This window comes from Acomys russatus, chromosome 23, assembly GCF_903995435.1.
Source record: "Acomys russatus chromosome 23, mAcoRus1.1, whole genome shotgun sequence".
Lineage (NCBI taxonomy): Eukaryota > Metazoa > Chordata > Mammalia > Rodentia > Muridae > Acomys > Acomys russatus.
Window position 1 is genome coordinate 5271121 of NC_067159.1, and position 22426 is coordinate 5293546.

Sequence of the window (22426 nt, forward strand, 5' to 3'; positions counted from 1 at the left end):
AGAGAGAAGACATTTACTCATCTCTGTATTCCAAGAACTTGGTACTTTGCCCATCACAAGGCAGGTTTTGTTTGTTTGTATGTTGATTTATTTATTTATTATGTATACAATGCTCTGCCTGCATGTACACTTGCAGGCCAGAATAGGGTGTCATCACATTATAGATAATTGTGAGCCACCATGTGGTTGCTGGGAATTGAACTCAGGACCTCTGGAATAGCAGTCAGTGCTCTTAACTTCTGAGCCATCTCTCCATCCCCCACACAAGGCAGATCTTATTTATTTATTTATTATTATTATTATTATTATTATTATTATTATTATTATTATTATTATTATTTTGGTTTTTCGAGACAGGGTCTCTCTGTGTAGCCTTGGCCATCCTGGACTCACTTTGTAGACCAGGCTAGCCTCGAACTCACAGCGATCTGCCTGCCTCTGCCTCCCGAGTGCTGGGATTAAAGGCGTGCGCCACCACGCCCGGCAGATCTTATTTATTGAATCACTATGTGAACAGCTGGTCAGCCTAAGCAGCTGTCCCTGCCCAGCTGTGTCACGCAGTAAAGCTTACAGGGCACATTAGGTGCCTCACACCTTATTAGGTAGCATTTGTTGCCATAACAAATGCTTGAGAGAAACAACTTAAAAGGGGGGGGGCTTCATTTCAGCTCACAGTGTCAGAGGTTTCAGTTTAAGATCTGTGGCCTCCATTGCCTGGGGCCGGAGTTAAGGGGGAAAGACATCATGGTGGCAGCATCTTCTAGCAGAGGCAGCTGCTTGCCTCACTGCAATCAGGAACCACAGAGAAAGAGGGAGGGACCAGGATTCCTAACTATCCTTTAGTGTCCCTTCCTGGGGACCTACTTCCAGCCTCATAATAGTCCAGATAGCTATGAAGTCACCAATGGGCCAAGATGAGGTTAGTCCCCTCACAATCCAGTCACCTCTCCAAGCCCCACCTCTGAGTATAGCTGCATCAGGGACTGAGTTTCCCATACATTAGCCCTTGAAGATAATCACATCCACACCACCACAGAATACCACATTCTGGGTGGCTTAAGCAGCAAATGTCTGCCTCCCCACAGTTTGCAGTAGCCAACTGTGTTGGTTCCTGCTGAGGGCTCTTTTCCTGGCTTCTCATTGTGTTTGCACATGGCAGATAGATAGATAGATAGATAGACAGACAGACAGATGGATGATAGACAGATAGATGATAGATAGATGATAGATAGGTAGAGATAGATGACAGATAGATGGCTATATAGATAGATGGGTGATAGACAGATAATAGATCTACATAGTAGACAGATGGTTCTCCTTTAGAAGGATGCCTGTCTTGTCAAATTAAGGCCTTGCCATTATGACTTTATTTAACTTTAATTATCACCTGAAAGGGCCTTGTTTTCAAAAGCATGATTCTGGGAATGTAGATTTCAATTTATAGTGTAGGGCCTTGTAGGTTTAGTTTTCTTAACCAATGTATTTATTTTGAACTTATTAACCGAGCGTATATTACTTATAACCTGACTAACCTAAACGATAGGAAAAGAGGATTAAGGAATAACAAAACCATAAGGATATCAGTTCCGAGGAACGATTCTCCTGATATTAATCAGCATGAATTCTTCTGCTGGAGCCTGGAGTAACCAGAACCCGTAACCTCAGCAGGAGCCTGGAGCCCCGAAGCCTTCCCTCGAGTGGTTCTCTCTAGGAGGTCTCGAAGTGAAGCAGTGAACAGCCAAAACTATCCCAAGCCTCCAAAGGCCCCGCCTCCGGCTTTGGGCTCATTTATATATCTCCTCCCAGAGTCTGTTCGCAGGATCTTTTCAGCTGGCAACAATCAAGCTCCTGCATGAGGTGGTTTGTCTTCTAGTGGATTAACCTCACCTGTTCTCACACTTGGAATCTTAACAAAAACAGGTTTATCTCTCCTTCAGGGCCTCAATACAATTTTTTCCCTCACAAAAAAACAAAACAAAACAAAAAAACAAAAACAAAAACCAGGCTGTGCTGTGTTCTACCCACCCAAGACAAGTTATACCTCAAGCAAACTCCTGGGGGAGGTGATTATCCCACAAAGTCTCTGATGCTAAATTTTCAAGGGGTGAATGTGAGAGGGGTGTCCACTGTGAAAATGGTCTGTTTCTCAGCCCAGGAAGATCTAGTGTTCACAGAGGCCTAGAAATATCTGCAAAACTAAAATTGCGCTTGGGTATTGGTGTGTTTGGATCCCTGGGAGCCCAGCTGGTTCCGCCTGGACAATGCTGTTCAGTGTGCAGTCTGAACCCTCTAAAAACGGATACGAACTGAGCATTTTGTTACATGCACGGATGGATGCCTTATGTAAGGTATCCCAGCTAATCCTTACAGCAGATTAGAAGATGCGTCTAATTATTATTCTTAATCCAGTAAAGCACAGAGGGCTCAGGCAACGTTTTAGGACGATACAAACACTCTGAAGGGACAGATACAACTGCATTTTATACATAAAAAGGATTTACATTTAGGACCAAAACATTGCATTCTTTTTTTCCCCTCAGAGCATGTCCGAAGACTGACTCAAGGGGATTTCCAGTAACTCTTTTTATTGCTTGAACCCACTTATCTTCCCATGCTGAGTTCACTTGCACGAGACTAGCAATGCAGGCTAACTAAAAACACAAGGGCTGCTCTTTTGTTAAAAAGGAAGAGTGTGATTCAGTGTGCTGTCTGGAACAAAGAATCGCTTTCAGTGTTCGTCGATGGAATGCCATCTCAGAACTCGAAAAGAGCTTGTCTTTTTCTAGGAGGGAGTGTGCGCTCTCAGCTCTCCATGCTTGTCACCCTGGGAGGAGTCATTACTGAGTCATGTGTCGACTACCGCACCTTCATGGGCACATGTTCCTCACCCATCTCTCTGATAGCCACTTTAGAAGAAAGGCGGGCGTATTTATTTCTACTCTACCCAAATTTGGGTAGGCAAGCAATAAAGCTGTGACAACTCTGTAAGCGGGGTACAAACTGCCTTTTGTGGCTAGTATGCCTAACAAAAATACACAAAATAAACCTAGTGGTTATTGAAAGCGGATCTTAGCCAGAATGATTTTGGCAGCATGGTCTCAGCTGTTCGGATTGGCTTAGGATAGCCGACTGCTCCAGAAACAGGACCACAGAACTTCCTCAGCTTCCAGAGGATATTCACACTGGAGGATGACCTTTTTTCTTCAAGTGAGCACAGTCCCCCAGAAACACAGCCTGCCTTTGTGAGAGACAGAGCAGCAGCCGGGGAGCCTGTGTGGAGTGTCATGCCATCTGGGACTGGGATGACGACGGCAGCCACCTAGCAGACCGAAATATTTTCAAGATACATCAAGAGGGGTCTTTAGCAACCAATGTGCTATTTTAACAGTCTGAACTCTTCAGAGATAACAAGTCAGAGTGACAACCCTGGGACCCATCAGCCCCTAACAGCCCTCCTATGTCCTCATGTGTGGCTAGTTAGCAGTCAGAGCCTTGGTGTTGAGTGTACTTTGTGTTCTCGCGCATTCACCCACTCATTAAAAAGTTATAGCCTTTTTAATAGTCAATAGACCACCAGGCTCCTAAACTCTGTTGTGTGTAGATTGTAAATGGGGCAGCTGAGCAGAGACACAAGGGAGGAGAAATGATGGAAACACCCGGCTTCAGCTCTGAAGAATGCATCTCCATATTTCATGAAACGTTAATGAAGTCTCAGACCACAGAAACACATTTGGACATTAATCCAGACAGCAGAGCAGAGTCCAAAGCCAGCTATACTTTGGATTTTCCACCGCAGCATGAGCCGGTGTAACTGGAGGATGCTCACAGGACATACTGGCACTAATGGTGACAATCCCGCTCTCTCCTAAAGCTGCGATCCAGGCAGCAGGTCCTGCCTCTTGCTCTTGGGTTTACCTACTGCTGCCCTAATGTCTTCATTTCCACTTCTTTGCTGTGACAGTTTAATCACCTGGGATTCTCATAACTCCTCTGCATTCTACAGCTATGTCCTGGGTAAGGACTGAAAGAGAAATGAGCCTTTGGTTCCTGTCTGCCTGTGGCTTTCATTTTTTCCCCCCCAGCAAGGTCTGCTTGTGAACTTATGAACTGTGAGCATCTGGGCTGGTGGCCCAAGGAAATAGCTTATCATTAATCTATACGATGAGTATCTCCGAGTCAATTGCTTTCTCTGATCCCTGTCCATGAAACTGGTAAGAATTTGTGTGCTCTCAACATTCCATGCAAGTGACGGGTAGCTGAGTGTAGAAGCAGAAAGCATCAACATTTCTTCATCAAATAATCTAGTCCCTTCATCTAAAGTGAGTCAACAATTTAAAACCAGTTACCAAAGTAAAATGAATTACCAAACACAATTGACTGTGCGCCTCTCGCCCTAATCCAATGCATGATGGTTCGATCCTACTTTCCCTGTCTCAAATGTTTTTTTTTTTTTTTTTTTTTTTTTTTTTTAACTCAATTAACTCAATAGGGTGGCTTCCTCTCCAGGCTGTAGGGCCTAAGGATTTCATCTTTCGCTATGTATTCCCTTAGAATGTTCCTTCCCATTAAATGATTGGCAGCTGTTCACTTTTATTACTGTGATCAGTGTCCTTCACTGCCCCTCCTCCTCCATCGGAATTCACTTGACTTTCATGGAAACATGTGAGGTTGCCAGAAAATCAAACTGAGGTGGAAAAATGGTCCCTGAAAAGCAAGCAGAGCTTAAAACGGAAACAGTCACATCAGAAAGGGAGACAGTGTACAACCTGGGATCTCGATTCGTTTTTCAAGCTCATAGCATATGCAGTACCTAAGATGCTTTATAGTTTATTAGGAGGGGGTGAGGGCATCGATGCAGAACCCAAAGGAAACCTGAATAACATTGGATAGTAGGTACAGTGTGTCCATGAGACATCAGCCTGTCACCAGCATCATGATGAGAGGGCATTTCATACCACAAACCTTAGTGACACAAAGGGACCTGTGCACGTGACGACGAGCCGTGTCATTCAGTTATTTACATGTTCAGAAGTGTCCAAGCAGAGTGCAGCACTCAGTCAGTGCAGCAGCACACGTCCAGGCGGTGTCTGCTCACTGTAAGCACAGGCAGAAGCTGCCCCTCTTGGTTTCAAAGCAAAGAATACAGTCCCTGGCCACCTATTTTGTATTGTTGACTCTACCAGATTAAGGATAGATGCTGAGTTCAAAGTTCAGATGAGAATCGCTCCTAACAAAACCATCTGTCAGATAACCTGTCTCCTAAGGCCTGGCCCGGGCAGCTCTGGTCCTCACCAGACTTCAGTGTCTGTCACTGTTGCATCCTTGCTGGTGCCCTGTACTCTGTGAAATACTTGTACTCATCCGTGACTGCTTGAAAACTAACTTTGGTTAAGCAGAGTTATAATTCTGGGGTTCCAGAGGAGCTGGAAACATAAAGCACGGAGTGACCATCATAAACAAGAGATATTAACATTAGGGTTTTCTCATGTCCTCATTTTAAGGAACGGTGACCATGAATGGTAGCAAAATTAGAGTTATGAAGCAGCAAAAAAAATAATTTTATGGTTGGGGGCCAGTACAACATGAGGGACTGTATTAAAGGCTTGCAGCCTCAGGAAGGTTAAGAACCACCGTCCTACGTGAACAAATTCACAGAGAATGCACCTGGCCGTGCCTGAATGCTCAGAGGAACAGAGAGACAGGCAAAGCCAGACAGACTGCATGCTCGATTGCTTTTATCCAAATGCTGTTTCAGGGTCAAAAGACTCAGACTCTCAAGATAAAAGCCTGGGAGGTTGTTACATTTGTCCCCAGGAGTTAGTACAAAAGTGTCTTTATTTTATCTAGATGAGAACAAATCACTGGGCTTTCTGAGGAAGCTGCCTTGCCTGCACTGCCTCGGGCTTGGCTTCAGGAGCCTCGAGTCCACACTAATCCGTCAGAGAAGTGCATTTCATAGGTGAAGCCAGTTGCGTAACTTCGGTAAACACGGACAGGATGGAGCAAAAGGGACTCAGTGTCTTAAGCTCTAGTGTCAGTCACTCCCTGTTCACCTCTGGGGGGGTCTCATCTTAACTCCCAGTGTGGTGACAATGTGAGCACCCTCCGCCCATCTCCTCCCATCTCCCACTAAAACAGAACAGCCACATTGTAATTTACAGTGGGATAGAGGAAAAACAGGCCTTTTCTTCTTTCCTTTTGACCCCCGAGCTCTACTTTATGGGTATTCTGCCCACAGTCCAAAGGGTGGGTGTGGGGAAGTGGGGGAAAACGGAGAACATGGAGTCAAGGAGCCAGGCCTGGGGGCCCCAGATCCCCACCATTCCTGAGGGGCTGCAGCCAATCTCTTATCCCAGCTTGGCTAACTCAGCTCTCCCGCCCCCAAAAGCCTGCTCAGGCCCCTGTGCCCAAGGCCCAAGTAAGCCCTTGCCAGCTCCAGCAGGGAGAGGCAGAGGTTGAAAGCCAATGGTCCAGGCTGCTGGGAGCAACGCAGCAGCAGCCCAAGCCTGGCTGGGTAGGGCTTTCCTGTGAAGAGGGCCTTCCTTATTTGCTCCCATTATATGTCCCCACAGGCCAGCCAGGTGCAGAGGCTTTCCCATGGGACCAAAGTAAATGAGATGATTTTTCTCCCAAGGAATTCTTTGCCTCGGGGTTCCCCCTCAAGGCTGTTGTCTCCAGGTTCTTCCTCCACACCCAGAAATGCCAAACTGCTTAGATCATGTTCCTGGGTAGAGTGTGGGGGGGTGGGGGGTGGGGGGGTAAGAGGGTGAGGGGGTAGGGTGGGGGGTGGGAGGTGGGGCTGGGCTCTGACGCCATGTCTGGAACCCCATTTATCAACCAGGGGTCCCTCCTCCCCTCCTTCCCCCCCTCTCACAAGCCTCTTCTTTCAACTTTCTTTTTCACTTGCAAATACAAGGCTCTCTAAGGAGGGCGGGCTGTGGGGAGGGCAAGCTGTGCAGGGCAGTGTCTGATGTGTAGTACCTGGGGAGTATTGGCACCCCTCCCCACCCTTCCCTTAAATGACCAAAATACAATGTTTTGCCCAAATGGGGACTCTGTTCATTTTCACTAGAATGAGGCCACAATGAAATCCATCACTCTGTACACTAACAGCCCCACCCCCAGCAAAGAAAAAAGTTAATCAAAACACATAGTCGCAAGTCTGATTTTTTTTTTTTTTTTTTTTTTGAGCACCCATTTGGTTAAAGCTCAGGAAGGTGGTTTCACTGGAGTCAAGTGGTGTCAGCTCAGGACTCTGCTGAATACCATTCAAGAACTGCACTGTGGGCGCCTTACAAACAAGGCATGTTTTATTTATAATGGGATATGACAAGGTTACATACTAGTAAATTCACAGTAGTGATTTCTTTTTGATGTGTGTGTGTGTGTGTGACATGTAACAAGATCCATAAAGAGCAAGCAATACCCAGAAATACTTTATGCCACTTTATAATCGTAGGGTCTTTGCTGCAGGACTCTTTACATGGTCATATAGACATCCCTGCCAGTTTCAGTAAGTAACCATTGGTTGTTTTGTTTTAAAGTTACATTAATAAATGCACAGGGGGTCTTCCAGGGTGGTGAAACTTGAGCGGAGGCCCAGAGAGTTTGCCCTTTTTAAATTTATTTTTCTCTGTTTACAAGTCATAGAGGTCCTAATGCAAAAAAAAAAAAAAAAAAAAAAAAAAAGGCAGGCCACCACAGGGTAACAACAGGCTCCCACAGGCATCTCTTTGGAGAGAAGCTAGCACAAGGAGTAAAGCAGAGTACAGACAAGGAGCCAGCTCTGAGGAACTCTCTTGAACAGAGACGTAGACCCTCACAGGCAAAGCCATACACACGTGTACAAATGAGACACACACTGACTTGTCATTGGTCACGTGGATGTCATGATTGCCAACGTGCAAACACAGGTCAACCTGACAACATGTGCTCAGAGAAATACAGGCGGAAATAAGCCCTCCCCTTCCCTGACTCACACCCACATGTGGGGAGTCTTGCAGGCCCAGGGCTGAGGAGGGCAAACCGGGGAGTCGGCTTTGTTGTTTCACTGGGTCAGTGGTTGGCAGTGAGGAGAGGGTGTGTAGTCAATTCCCATAGGGTCCAGTATGTTGGTAGTCACTCACAGACAGCTCTGTGCTGGCTAGTTTTATGACACTGTGACATAAGCTAGAGTCATTAGAGAGCCTCAACTGAGAAAAATGCCTCCCTAAGATCTGTTTGTAGGCAAGCCTGTAGGGCATTTTTTAAAATTAGTCATCCATGGATGAGATCCCAGCCCACTGTGGGTGGAACCGACCCTAGGCTTTTGGCCCTGGATGCTGTAGAAAAGCAGGCTGAGCAAGCCATGAGGAGCAAGCCAGTAAGCAGAACTCCTCCGCGGACTCTGAGTCAGCTCCTGCTTCCAGGTGCCAGCCCTGCTTGAGGTGTTCCTGTCCTGCCTGACTTCCTGTCCTGACTTCCTCTGAACCGCGATGTGGAAACATAAGCCACACAAACCCTTTCCTCCCATGTTGCTTTGCTCATGGTGTTTCATCACGCAACAGTAACCCTAAGACAAGCTGTTACATTTAATCCATGCATGCCAGAGGATGACATAGAAAGCAGAACTGGTTACCACCTCCTCTGACTCAAGAAATGGCAAGAGTGAGCACCTTTGTAAGACTTTCTAAGACTGGCCAGCAGGGCCGATCTCCTCACTCACTAGATTGCAATGAGACAAACATAGCCAGGCCACTGGCTTCACACTGACTTCACACTCTGCTGTCAAGACTCAGGGGAACAAAGGGAAGTGATAATTGTTGGGGGGAAAATGACGGCTAAGCATTTTCTCTGGAGCTACGGATGAATAAGCCTAATAACCTTAAAATCTGTATCTATTCTAACCCCCATGGTGCAGACTTCTTGAACATTTGGTTCATGGACGGTCAAAGACTGCCCCCGCCTTTTTTTTTTTTTTTAAAGCACACACATTTGAGCAAAAGTTGTCTATGTCTGTAGATAATGAAAATCACCAGGGGGAGGACAGCAGTGTCAGACCTACACTCCTCATTGAGTTCTTTCACATTTAATATTAGAATTTTAATAACTTAGGTTGAAAGGTATGGGGAAAAAAATCAATAAACATTTAAGGTAATGGGATCCCATGTCCTCTAATAGGATCCTGCATCCTATGAGCCTTAGGGCACAATTTACATCCTTTAAAAAGAGTAGGCTATGAGCATCCAAGAAATGAAATAAAAATTTATTGTCTTCAATTGTGTGATGCAGCTTTCTGCAACTTTACATTTCTTTTTACAAAATATCACTCACACATTTCCCACTTTGACTTGGGCTGTTAAGATGCTGGGAGCATAAGACCTTTAAAGGATCTTGCCTTTGATTTTGTTTTTCTTTCAAGAAGGAATCGACACAAACTTCGTGTTTCGGAAAAAAAAAAAATCGATATTCAATTTACAACCAAAAACGATAATTTCAGGAAGTCTGAAATTCTCCTTAAGGGCCAGGAGAGAAAATACATTAATTCCTTAAGTTAAATCTTTCTTTGCCCTGCTGGAAATGCGCATACCAACACATGACTACAATTTAACCCCTTCAAGACCCATTAATTTAAGACAGGGTTGGAAGCGCAGTATTTTAACAAGCTGACAAGTAGTGTTACTTTTAACTCTACATTGTTTATACTATGGCACTTAACGACTGCAATGGTATTCGCGGTAGAGCAGCTACTCCGTGACATTTCCCGCCACACACAGCCGGTCTCTCACCGACTGCCCACCCCTTACCTTTTCTCCTAAAACATTTCCTGAGAAAGACATCATGAGGGACTTCCAGTCAGAAGGGACCTAAAGGGAAAAGGCTAAGAGCAAAGCACCATGGGTACACTATGTGCGTTTTAAACAGAGCCATGCTGTTGACACGGAGCATCCTGGCTCTGCACCTTGTCCACGGATTCCCCTTTCTCCTCCCACACATCTTTCGGAGCCAGAAGTTATTGGACAGAGAATAACTTTGGCCTTTCTAAGTACAGGTGCATCACGAATATCCCAAGCCAATTTGATTTTTTTTTTTTTTCAAAAAATGACACAGACAGCATCGTAGGGTTTGTTGGATGCATAAACAGGAAGGGTGCGTGTGCATGGACGTGGAGCATGACCTCAGATACAGGACGGCAAACAGAGACCGGGACAGCCCACTTCAAAGGGCCAGGGCATGGCTCCTTGGGTACTCTCATGCACAGGACTCTGCCAGGAGGCACCTATGTCTACAAAAGGGACATTAAGGGGACAGTCCCCTGATGCCAGCTTCAGAACATGCAGACAGAAGGGGCCTCCTGGTCTGCAGCACTCTTCTCTCTCCAGTTCTGCAGCACCTCCTTTCTCTCTCTCTTCCTGACCATTAAGGGCAATTTGCCCAGCAAGGGCACAGCGACCGTTTTTCTTGCAGTAAGTTGCACAGTGTTGGAGCGGGGGTCACAAACCACAGGGATGGGACAGCGGTAGTTGCCAGGGTGGTGGCTGTTGTTTGTTTTCCTGTGGCAGAGCAGCTTGGCACATGAGCTTCGTGGGTACTTGTCTCCTTGGGAAACTGGATGGCTCTAAGGTGCACCTGCCAACTGGGAGTCACAGTGTTGGTCTCTCCTGGTTTGTGCGAAGGAAGGTGGATGGGGTTCCCTGCTGTAGCCTAAAGGGGGCACTGCAGCTGAATGGCTTCCCAGAGTCATACCCTGACTTCTCCAGAGAAAGACTGTGGGAGGGGCTGCGGCTGTGCAAAGAGCCTGTGGTCATACTGTGGAAAACCAAGTCCCTGTCAGGCCTGGAGGGCTCAGCTAGCTTGGCCAGGGCTACCCACCAGGTATGGCTGTAGTCTGGGTACTCAGGAGCCTGGACTAGAGTAGAGCCTTGATGGACAATCCCAGGGCTAGGGAAGGGCTACCTGCCTCAGGCCAACAGAGGGGCAGAAACAGGAGGAAAGGAAAGCAAATCACTTAACAGCTGCAAAAAACGACAGTGCACATTTCCTGTTGAGCTCTTTCTCTTTGGAATGTAAGGCACCAAAGACCAAAGGCTCAGGTGAGGGAACATTTCTTGGACTGCCCACCACTTCCCAGGGTGGTATGGCTATGCACGATCACACGTACAAACACATACGTAGGTGTGTAGTGTCTGGTTTCCAGAAGCAGAATAAAGTGAGTCCACTAGAATCTATGAGGGGGTCGACCAGAAACACAGGGGGATGTGGTACTGGGCCGTAGGCAGGGACCAGTTGTAAGGCGAGGCTCCCGAGGACACAGCAGCTACACTTTGGTTTACAGCTGTCACGGAAACTCCAGGGAACAGATTCTTCAGAAGTCCCATCTATTAAAGTCAGACGCCACTGGTCGCTTGTCAGGGTGGACATCTGCTTCCGTCCAAATAAAGTGCAGATGGTCGAAGGATACTGGTCTATCCTCTGCCAGTTTCAGTCAGTGTTGAATTAAAAAAAAATCTTTATAAAAGAACTTCCCCCTGGACACACACACACATATATATAATCTATCCATTTATATATTCTTCTTTTGTTTTCCATAAAGCCACAAGTATAGACCTTTTAAACCGATGTCTCAGACTGCAAGCGAAGAACAAACTTGTGAGATTTGGGGTCTATGAATTCCTCAGAGAGTACGATGAACGGGATTTTCTTCACATTGACCACGAGGCTGAAGTCCAAGCATTTCAGGACAAAAACAATTCCATCCCGTAACCCGTTCGTCACAGCCTCATCACTGATAAGTCTCCACTGGGTCGAGAGCCAGCGATCCTTGTCATACTGCAAGGTGGGGCCCGCGCTGAGGTACCGTTCAAGGAAAGCCTGAAAGCCAAGGAAGAACATTCGGGAAGTTACAAAGGGCTGCTGTGCTTCGTGGCCAGGGGCCATCTTTCTTTTCCCTTGGAAACGTTACCCAACTACCCTAAGACCTTAGACTGAAGTTGAACTTCTCAACTATACCAAGACCTTAGAGATACCCCAGGGGAAAGAAGACTCCTTGCACTTCTGCATTTTCTCTTGGCAACTTGCAATCAGGGGATGAGGTGAGGGAAGGGGGTACCTAACTAATGTCTGCCAGAAGCCACTGTTGATGTAACATGCCACCTGAAGATGCAGGTATGTCCTCCCACTAAAGCAAAAGAGCCCTGCGGGCGGGCTGAGTACCTGGTGTGGAGGAGCAGTTAGTGAATCCAAGGCAGACACACAAGAACAACCACACAGACAAAACTGCCTGCCCTACCACCCAGCTGGCTGTGTGACGCTGCTCAGTCATCTGCCCTATCTCGAGGACAAGAGACGACGCTACAGCCACTCACTGGGCTGCCGCGAAGTGGGAAGGTTCAGTTCACACAAAGCACTCACGGTTCCAGTAGGCACACTTGTGAGCGATGGCTATTTTATGCAGAATGGATGACGCCTGGGTGGCCAGTTCTAGGGATGGCCAGACCAATGGCCCCTCCCTTCTTCTGAGCTCTTGTTCCAGGGACACCAGGCACACTGACGTTCCTGGACTCCACCACACCCTCTCTTGGGCCATTCCTCCTGCTGGGCACTGCTCTACACATCCTTGCCTTTTACAACTGAAACTGTCTCCTTGGCCCTCTCAAACAGCTTGACATGTTGTTCTTTTGCAGAGGCTCCTGAAACCACACGGGTGACCTCGTGTCATATTTTACTTCCTGAACTGTGATGACTGGCTGGCCCCACCTCCCCACCAGGCTCCATACTCACAGAGAGGTTAAGGACGATGCTATCACTATTCTCTAATGTCTCTGACATAGAATTAAACACATGACTCAGTTTAGCTGGGAGAAAATGAACCGATAATGTGAGTTGAAATATACTGGCATGTATCCATCTGGTCCTAGGCCGAGGTCAAGACATTTTTTTTTTTTTTTTTTGGTTTTCAAGCAATCCTCTTTCGTAACTCCTCCACTCTGCTGTGCACTGAGAGCAGCTGTAGCCATGGTGACAGGCACATAAGTAGGTGTGGCTGGGTTCCAGTGAAATCGGAGTCACAGAAACAGCCAACCCCTGCCTTCGACTCATAAAACTTAGTTCAAATGTGCATCACCAGACAAGCAGTTAGGAAATCTGCATATGTGGTGGGATCGGGAGCAGCTATTCACAGGGATTGAGTGGAGCAGCGTGAGTCAGGTCTGTGTGTGCAGGGTGAAAGACCCAGGAAGCCTTGAGTGAAGAGAGCAGCTTTCCAAACTGCAGACGTGTCTGGTATCAAAGCATTTCTCCCTTAAGAACTAGAACACGGACACAGTTCAGAGAACATACAGCGATCCACACCAGAGAGAACTGTAGGGAGTGTGTGTGTGTGTGTGTGTGTGTCTGTGTCTGTGTGTGTCTGTGTGTGTGTGTCACAGTGCTTTTTTTTCCCTCTCAAAATTTTTTTTTTAATTTTCAATTTTGGGTTTCTAATTACTCCTCCTCCATTCTCTCTCTCTCTCTCTCTCTCTCTCTCTCTCTCTCTCTCTCTCTCTCTCTCTCTCTGTGCACGCACATGCATGCCATGCCTTGGCATGTGTGTAGTTGGTTGGAAAACAACTTTCAAGAGTTAGTTCTTTCCTTCCAGCAGGTAGGTCCTGGGACCTGAACTTTTTATCCAGCTCTAGTTTTGTTTGTTTGTTTTTTTTTTCCTGAGAAGGGTTCTTCTAGATAGCCCAGGTTGGACCAAAACTCACTACCTAGCCCAGGGTGGACTTGAATTCTTGATCCTTTTTACCTTAGCCCCCCAAGCACCGTGGTTACAGTCATAATGTACCACAGGTTGGATGAAACTGTGACCTTCTAATTTGAACTTGTCTATTTTTACAATAAAAATTTAATAAAGCACAAGTTTTAAAAATGAAATGGGAAGAGATCAGACTTTAAGAAACCCTGAAGAAAGAAAAACAGCTGTCCCTCCTCCTTGCCAGAAGCCGTTACCGTGCACACAGGCTCAGAGTTCTCTGTTGCAGCCCATGGTTATGCTCTGTTGTACTTGGGCTTTAGTAACTAAATACTCAAGCTTTGCCCCACATTTCAACAGATGATATACCATAGCATGCTAGACACTCTTCCATTTGTAAATGCCTTCCAGTTTGGAGTTATATAGAATATTCCGGGGGGTGCGCAACCGACCTTTAATATATAGTTGTGCGTACCGATATTTTAAGCTGATTCTAGAATGCCCCTCATATATCAAAATCTGATGTTCAAGTCTCTCATATAAAATGGCGCAACATTTGCGTGTACCCTGTAGACATCTGTGTGCTTCAGCATGCAGCGTCTCTAAGTGGCTTACAGAGCCTATTGCACCGCAATGCTCAGGAGCTGCTACGCTGTGCTGTGTAAGGGACAGTGACAGGAAAGTGTGTGTACCTGCTCAGTGTGGAGATGCACATTTCCATCCGTGGCTGGCAGACTCCACAGATGAGGGAGCCATGGATACAGAGCTGATATGGACCTGATTGTGCTGGAGATCTTTCCTGGGTGAGAGACTACTGAGTCAGAGAAATGGAAAACCTCACAGTTTCCTTCCTTGGACACTTCTGCATAGTGTTTCCAAGCTGGTAGTACTGACTCCTGTGAGCAGTGGAAGCGTAAGATGTCTTTAGGACAAAGAGCTAGGAGATGTTACCTGTGCACCAAGCCATGCATGCCTTCATGTGATTTGCACGCTCTATAGCTCCTTTATCATTATTTCTCACACAACAACCCTGTCAAGCAGATACCCATATTTTATATGGGAGGATTCAGCTATAAGAAAAACTTGTGCACAGGAACAAGCCAACTGAGTAGACCGGGACGCCTGATGCGCCCACCCTTCCCCTTTTAGCCATAGTCCTCTATTAAATAACATCGATGATTACTATACTATCTATCCCTAGGTGTAGAAATGCCGTGATCCAGAAGACGGTTTGGTAAAAACAAATTCTGCAACATCCAAAATGGTGGCATGATTTCTACTAACGAACAATTGCTGTTTAGTCAGACCTTATCAAACGATAATGATGAGTTTAAGTATACGGCGTGACTTAACACGCGGTATGAAGAACATCCTCAATTTACGGGTTAGGAAACTGAGGCACAGTACCAGAAGCTATTTGTCCAAGGTTGTATAGGCAGAGAGCTGGTGGAGGACCCATGTTAAAATGGGTCAGTTTATCTCCAGTGCCCACCCTAACCACTACTCTGTACTGGTTCACTGTGAAATTGTTTCCTCTGTTATAGAATCTGGAGGCCTTTAAAATGTAAATTAGACAACAATTGTACTGGGCTGGGGAGCTGGCCCAGACTTATGAGAATCTGTTTTGGATCTTTAGCCCGCTACCAAAAAGGTCATGGAAGTGCATGTAACCCCAGAGCTGGGGAGGCAGAGACAGGAGGATCCCAGGGGCTCACTGGCCATCTAGTCCAGCAGGATCATTGAGCCCCATGCTCAGTGAGTGACCCTGTGTCAACAAATAAGGTGGAGGGACCGGAGAGATGGCTCAGCAGTTAAAGAGACCGTGCTGCTCTTCCAGATGACCCAAGTTTAGTGCCCCTATCAGGAGACTCACAGACATTGGTAACTCTACTTCCAGGGGACCTAACACAGTCTTCTATCCTGTGTAGGAGGCATCCAAACACACACGAGAGATGGTCACACAGAAACACACAAAGTCCATATAAATAAAAATCAAAAGATGTCTTCAGGAGCTGGAGAGTCGGCTCAGTGGTTAAGAGCACCGTCTGCTCTTCCAATAGGTCCCGGGTTCAATTCCCAGCACCCACATGGCAGCTCATAACTGTCTGTAACTCCAAGATCTGACACCCTCACACCAACGCACATAAATTTAAAAATTAAATAAAAAATATTAAAAAAAACACAAAGATGTCTTCAGATAACGTGGTGGGCAACCAAGGAGACACAGGGTGTCACCCGGGGACCTATCTGCCTGCCGGCCCTGGCAGCGCACAGGGTGTCAGGGACCTATCTGCCTGCCGGCCCTGGCAGCACACCTTGGGGGTCATGCTATTTGTGATGCAGAAAGCCAGGTGCTGCAGGATGCTCTCCATGCTGTGGTAGTGTTGCTGTCGCGTGGTGCGCAGGTACTTCTGGAGCGCCCTGGCCATGGAGGGGAAGATGGCTTGTGCTGCCTCTCTGGGGTCCATCACTTCCCCGGGAGACTTCTGTTGCTCCTCAGCCTGGAGACGCTGGATGTGGATGAAGGCTTCTTCTACGGCCACCACCAATCTGGAAGGAGATTCGCCACAATCATCAAGGCGGTGCCCGCTGTTGAGTTTGGGGACAGTCCCACTAGACCCCGGGAGTCTTTGGCTCACTGCAGCACCCTGGCCTACCATCAGCTTCCCCAAGGTTCTGCCATACTGCTATTCCTAGCTGTCCTCCAGGGCGTTGTGAAGAGCCTGGGAGTTGGAAAAGCGGAGACAGCAGCAATAAGGTGAGAGTGGGGCGGGGGGAGGGGGGGCAGTGTCCCTGGGCCTCCTCAGTTTTGCCAATAATGAGCTCAGAAAACTCACTTTAACCTGGGTTTGGATTTCTCCAAAAAAAGGTTGAGATCAAAAGACTTCTTCTGGTTAGTCTCCATCTGGGAAGAGCCACGGAGTTCCGAGGCAAATCCCCAGCAGCACATGTGATGGCTCACGCCTGTAATCTAGCCCTTTGGGAGGTGGACGTCCAGTAAGTCAGGCAGACAAGATGGCGCAGCGTAAAGGAGCTTGCTGCCAAGTCTAACATCCTGAATCTGACCCCTGGCACTCATGTGGTGGAAAGAAAGAACCATCCCCCAATCTTGTCCTGATCTCCGCATGTGCACTGTGACACACGTGTGCATGCACAAGCACACACACGTGCACACACACAGAAATAAATTTCTTTCTTTCTTTCTTTTTTAAGGTTAAAAAAAAAATAAGTTCAATGTTATCCTCAGCTACACAGAGGGTTCAAGACCTGCCTGGGCTACAAAAAGAAAAGAAACCAGAGCTTAGCCCCCTTGGTCCATCCACCCCTCACACAGCCCGCCAGCAGCTCAGGAAAAGGAAGAATGAGGCAGCAGGCATAAGGGAAGCCACCTATGTCACCTTCAACTAACACAGGAAACTGTGGGTGGGGCTCCAAATGCGAAGTCCCAGGCCCAACCCCAGACCCACAGACATAAGCTTTGGGAGCAGGGTGTCGAGAGGTTATGTCCGGTGGTGATGGCACACAAAGTGAGAGACACAGGAGAGTGAAATGGACTGTAAACACCCACACAGGTCATGTTTAAAAACTGAAAGTTAGCTCTGAAAGATTTTAAAAAGAGGGAGAATAAAATATTAGACGAGAGGGGCCAGGCACGTGAGGGTCACAGACCTCGCTCTCCGCTTTTTCACCCGGCGCTCCTGTTCGGCCTCTTCATAATACAGTTCATTGTGGCTGGAGTCCCTGCGCCGGGCAGCTGCGGCCATCACGGCTCGGGACTGGCCGGTGGCGTTGTTACTGGGCCCTTTTGACGAAAGGAGAATGGCAGAACAGCTTTGACACCCAAGGCCAGGAAAAGGAACCAAAAAAACAGTACCAGGGTCTGGAGGTACTCTGCCACCCGCCCCCTACGGAGGACACACAGATCCTAAAAGCGGCTTCCCCTGGGCACAGTCCTCCGTATTCACAGCAGCCAAGGAGTCTAACCCAGTCTGATGGGGAAATGGAAAGAGGACTTGGAGGGGACTGCAGGATGCTCAACCACTCGCAACGTTGGCCAAGAACAACACCCGCCAGGGTGTGCCGATGATGTCACTTACCGTCTGCTACACAAAGTTTCAGTTTGGCCATAAGGGCGGCTGGGACATCACATGCAGCAAACAGTGAGAGAGAGAGAGTGAGCAAGGTGGGGGAACAAGGACAGACAGGGAGAAGAGAAAGTCAAGGGACACGTACAGTGACCACATACAGGAAAACAAGCTAAGCCAGGCTTCTAGCACCCCAAGCACCAGAGCCCCAGCGAACCACGAAAACGCCCCATCTGTGAAGAGACCTAGAAGTTCCGTGTCACCCTGAGCAATACCCCCCTTAGCTTATCGGAAAGACACAGTCAGGGTCTCAGGCTTTGTTCTGGGTGACCTGCTTCTTCAGACTGGGTGAACTAAGTCTTCCCATCAGGGGTGAAACTTATCAGTCGTACACCTTATGCAGGCAAAGCAAAAACAAAAATCAAACCTAGGTATGATGTCATCACCAAAACCTGATGCCTATGCAAGTCAGCTGACCTGTTGGCAACAGGATTCTCTCCTGGAGTCTGCGAAGCCCTGTCTTGTTTCAGGCACCTGGCAGGAAGGGACGAGGAGTCCTGTTTCTCACACATGAGCATCTGACACCCTGAATGGAACTGGGCGATAACTTCTCTAGTCTGGCTCCAGTTTTGTTTTTTTTTTTTTTGTCACCATTCAACTCCTGCTCTCAGCCAAGACTGAGAAGGCTGAGAAGGGCTCCCAGATACTTGAACTCTGGCCACTTCTAGGCCTGGTGCCTTTGGGGAGCATTCTCAGTCCTTGGGTAAGATGTTCAGATGTTTGGAAAGCATTCTTCTCCTAAGGGCGTTCATCTGAGGTGTACCCAGCAAGAGGTAGGAAACACAACTGCAGTTTCCAATACCAAAGTCCCCTAATGGACTTGTGTGTAGACTGTAAACTGACATTCCCTCTGGAAAACATGTTTGCCTACATTGAAAATAAAAACAGAAACTGTTCTGAAGTGAGAAAAGGCCATAAGGCCAGCACAGAGCACAGATAGAGGCAAATGCGCTATAAAGTTAAAGCTGCAGAGATGCCTAACTGTGGCCCCACACCCCACAAATGGTTTCAAGCACATACCATCTACATTGTAGACTTTCAGGCCAGCCATGTGCTTGGCTGCTCGGAACTTGGATGCTGTTAGGAGGTTTGGGTTATAGATGGTGAAGTCCTTGTAGTAATTTTCCAGAACCACCAACGCTGCTCTCTGGATGCTGTGAAACAAAGGCAAAAATGAATGCAGGGTTTTCACAGAGCACAGCTGGTCTGAAATGAGAAGTCTTTCTGAGTCAGGTCAACAGCACGTCGGGGTAGCCTCTGAGCGCTGTCTGGTGGCCCCTACGCCAGCATGTCGGGGTAGCCTCTGAGTGCCGTCTGGTGGCCCCTATACCAGCACGTCGGGGTAGCCTCTGAGTGACACCAGCACGTCGGGGTAGCCTCTGAGCGCCGTCTGGTGGCCCCTACGCCAGCACGTCGGGGTAGCCTCTGAGTGCCGTCTGGTGGCCCCTACGCCAGCATGTCGGGGTAGCTTCTGAGCGCCGTCTGGTGGCCCCTACGCCAGCACGTCGGGGTAGCCTCTGAGTGTTGTCTGGTGGCCCCTACACCAGCACGTCACGGTAGCCTCTGAGTGCCGTCTGGTGGCCCCTATACCAGCACGTCGGGGTAGCCTCTGAGCGCCGTCTGCAGCCCCCACATCCCCCATGCACCCCAGTGTTATGGCTTCTTTCCTTTCTCAGGCTCTGTCATTCCCCGTAACCCATCTGGACAGTGGTTGGAACTGAGGTTTAGGTTTGGTGTACATAGAACTTTTTCTGTTTGTCCTCAGTTTACAAAAAGAAAAAAAGAAAAGTAAGAAAGGAAGGAAGGAAGGGAAGAAAGAAAGAAAGAAAGAAAGAAAGAAAGAAAGAAAGAAAGAAAGAAGAAAGTTAGGAGCCCCTCTCCCGCAAAGGTAGGAGGTTTGACGATTGTCACAGGGCTTATGAATGGAAGGTCAAAGTTTTGGAGGCTTCACACACAACGTTGCCTCAGGATTAAGGAGTTGGTCTTCCAGGTTACAAAGATGGCCTCCCTATGAGGCAGAGTCCACTTAAAATGAGGCTTCAGCTAGCATCCTTTGGGTCTTACGATTGTCAGGAGCCCCTGCCCTTTGGCTACTGTCTTGGACACTCAGCAGATGACAACACCAAGCCACCATTTTGGAGGACAGGCGATAACACCCATACCCAGGAGTATGGGTGCGTGCTGGGAGCTGAAAAGAAACACTTTCTGCCTCAGATGCAGAACCTTGCTGATTCAAAGGTGAGCCAGCAATGACGAGGAAGGGCTTTCACCCACCCCATCTCGTCTGACCCTCATGAGCACTTCAGGCAAGAGAACAAAGCCACAGAAAGCCCACGAGCCGCACAATGGCATGGCATGCACTATAGTTTCGATAGAACCCCGGAGCTGACTGACAACCTAGATGCTGGCCCTTCACCCTGAGCTGTGTGTCCTGCCACTTGCAGCTCTTGAAGCTGTTCACCAACCATAGTGTGCTAAATACCACGGCTCTGTTTTATCTTGCCTTCTGAGGCTCCTTCCCAGCAAGCTGAGATAATGGGCTTATAAGGATTATTTACAATAGCCAGAGCACTAGGGCAGGGGCTGCCTTGGATTCCTGGAGGACTACGTGGCATCCCAGTACGCTCACCGTGGATCAGAGGCCTTCACTTCCTACTGACTTTGCAGCCCTTAGCCAAATAGTTGACGCTTTTGTGTCACCCCCCCAAGACTCTCCCCCCCACTACCCTCCCCTGCTTCCCTCACTCCCCTATAAGTCCCTACACTCCCCAAGACTCTACTTTAAGAACTAAACACGGACAGGGATGAGGCCCGGCTGGCTGAGTGCTCTCCTCTGCACTCTGTGGGAACCCAGCAGGCATTAAGACAGTGTGGGAGGACAGAGTCACTTCCCCAAGAGGTGGTCCTCGGAGGTGAAGGGCTTCCCTGTGGATCTCGGTGATGCTCTGGGCTCTGCTCAGTGTGCTTTCAACATCTGCTGTGACCTTCTCCAGAGAGGGGCATTTGTTCTTCCAACCCCACTGCACGCAAAGGTGCACCCTCACCCATCACGCACACATTCCCTTGCACGTCACCACTGCTCTTCTGGCTCTGCCTGCGCGCTAACATTCTAGAAACTCTGGGCCTAAGGTGAGGCAGAGGCACTAAGTGTGAAAATAAGGCTCGGTTATACAGACACACTGGTTCAAACTAGTTCCTCCCATGTTTTTATATCAGCAGAAGGGCCTCTCTAGGTTCTTGGGTTATTATGACAGAAAACCATGTCTCTCACCAAAAGTTAAAAACTGATGTGGGGGTGGTGGAGGTTGAGAGATGGTTCAGCCATTAAGCACTGGCTGCTCTTGTAGAAGCCCCAGGTTCAGTTCCCAGCACTTATATGGCAGCTTATAACCACCCGGGCCAGGGGATCTAATATACCCTTCCGGCCCCTATAGGCTTCTGCACGCATGTGGTGCAGGTACATACATAGCATAAAAAAGTAAACAAATAAATCCCCTCTTAAAAAAAAGTTAGGACTTTAAAGGCAATTTCAGAAGTTACCCCCAGTCCCCTCTTCAAAGCCAACCTTCCTGTGGTGGCTGCTGGGTTTTGATTTTCATCCAGGTCACAGGGAGGAGCCCAGAGAATCCCATGGGCTCAGTCCGGCGGAGGGAAACAGTGCCATTCATTGCTCAATGCCTTTAACCTACAAGTGCCATCTTTAGAAACGGCTTCTGTCTTTGCCTCGCTCTAGCGGAACTCCTGCTACCTTCTGGCATGGCCTACGACACAGCTGGGGCAAGGCCAGTGGCAGCTAATGTTGGAGCAAAACCACAGGAGCCCCCTAAGAACTTCCCACGGATAGGGCTGGTGCTGGGGGACAGCGACCTGGAGCTTCATGCAGCGCCTCAGTGTTGCCAAGGCCAGAACAGCCTAGCTCCCGAGACCCACAGAAGACAAGTGCAGTCACTCTGCTCCTTCCCCAGCTCCATCATCTCACGGAGGAACCAGGGTGACTCAGAGCCAGGCATGGTCTTGGCCAGATGCCCAGGCTGACAAGCTAATGCAGGATTTGAAGTGCTCTTGTGCCAAGTTTATAAATGCCTCCAAGAGCTGTGCACACTCTCGCCTACAGAGAACCATTTGTCTGGCACTCAGCACATCGCACAATACAAGAGGGATGAGAATTTCCATGGAACTTAGACAATACACAGCCAACGTGCTCAACTTCTAAGAAGTTGCAACCGTTTGAGTTAAAATGCAACATTAAGGTGCCTCATCTTTTTACAGAGGAAACCATGTGCTACAAGCCCCAAAATCTTATTGATGGCGATTCCCTGTGCTGATAGCTGAGCTGTGCTTTGTACATAACAGCTGAAGACATGGGTTCAAACAGCAGGCAGAGGCCATCTGTGTCCACATTCTGCTCCAGGCTGCAGGAACAATCTAAATACTCAGAACTCTGTGGTTGATGTCGTCTTTACATCCTCCTTTGCTGTTAGCCATCAAAGTCATCTCTGTGGTTTAGGTACCAGCTCAGTCATAGCTATGTCCACACGACCGGGACATACAGTCATCCGTTCCTTCAGCC

At 48.0% G+C, this 22426-nt stretch overlaps 1 protein-coding gene across 1 annotated transcript in view; it reads right to left on the reverse strand.

Annotated features, from left to right (window-relative positions):
• Positions 1 to 11135: 11135 nt before the first annotated feature.
• The window catches only part of Vangl1 (VANGL planar cell polarity protein 1), a 36943-nt gene continuing 25652 nt past the window's right edge, over positions 11136 to 22426 (reverse strand). The window contains exons 4-7 of the mRNA XM_051165633.1: positions 18877 to 19010; positions 17381 to 17513; positions 16027 to 16261; positions 11136 to 11850 (exon numbers count right to left, since the gene is read on the reverse strand). Coding sequence (XP_051021590.1) covers positions 11590 to 11850; positions 16027 to 16261; positions 17381 to 17513; positions 18877 to 19010 — 763 coding nt within the window. The 3' untranslated portion in view covers positions 11136 to 11589. The remainder of the gene's footprint in view (positions 11851 to 16026; positions 16262 to 17380; positions 17514 to 18876; positions 19011 to 22426) is intronic.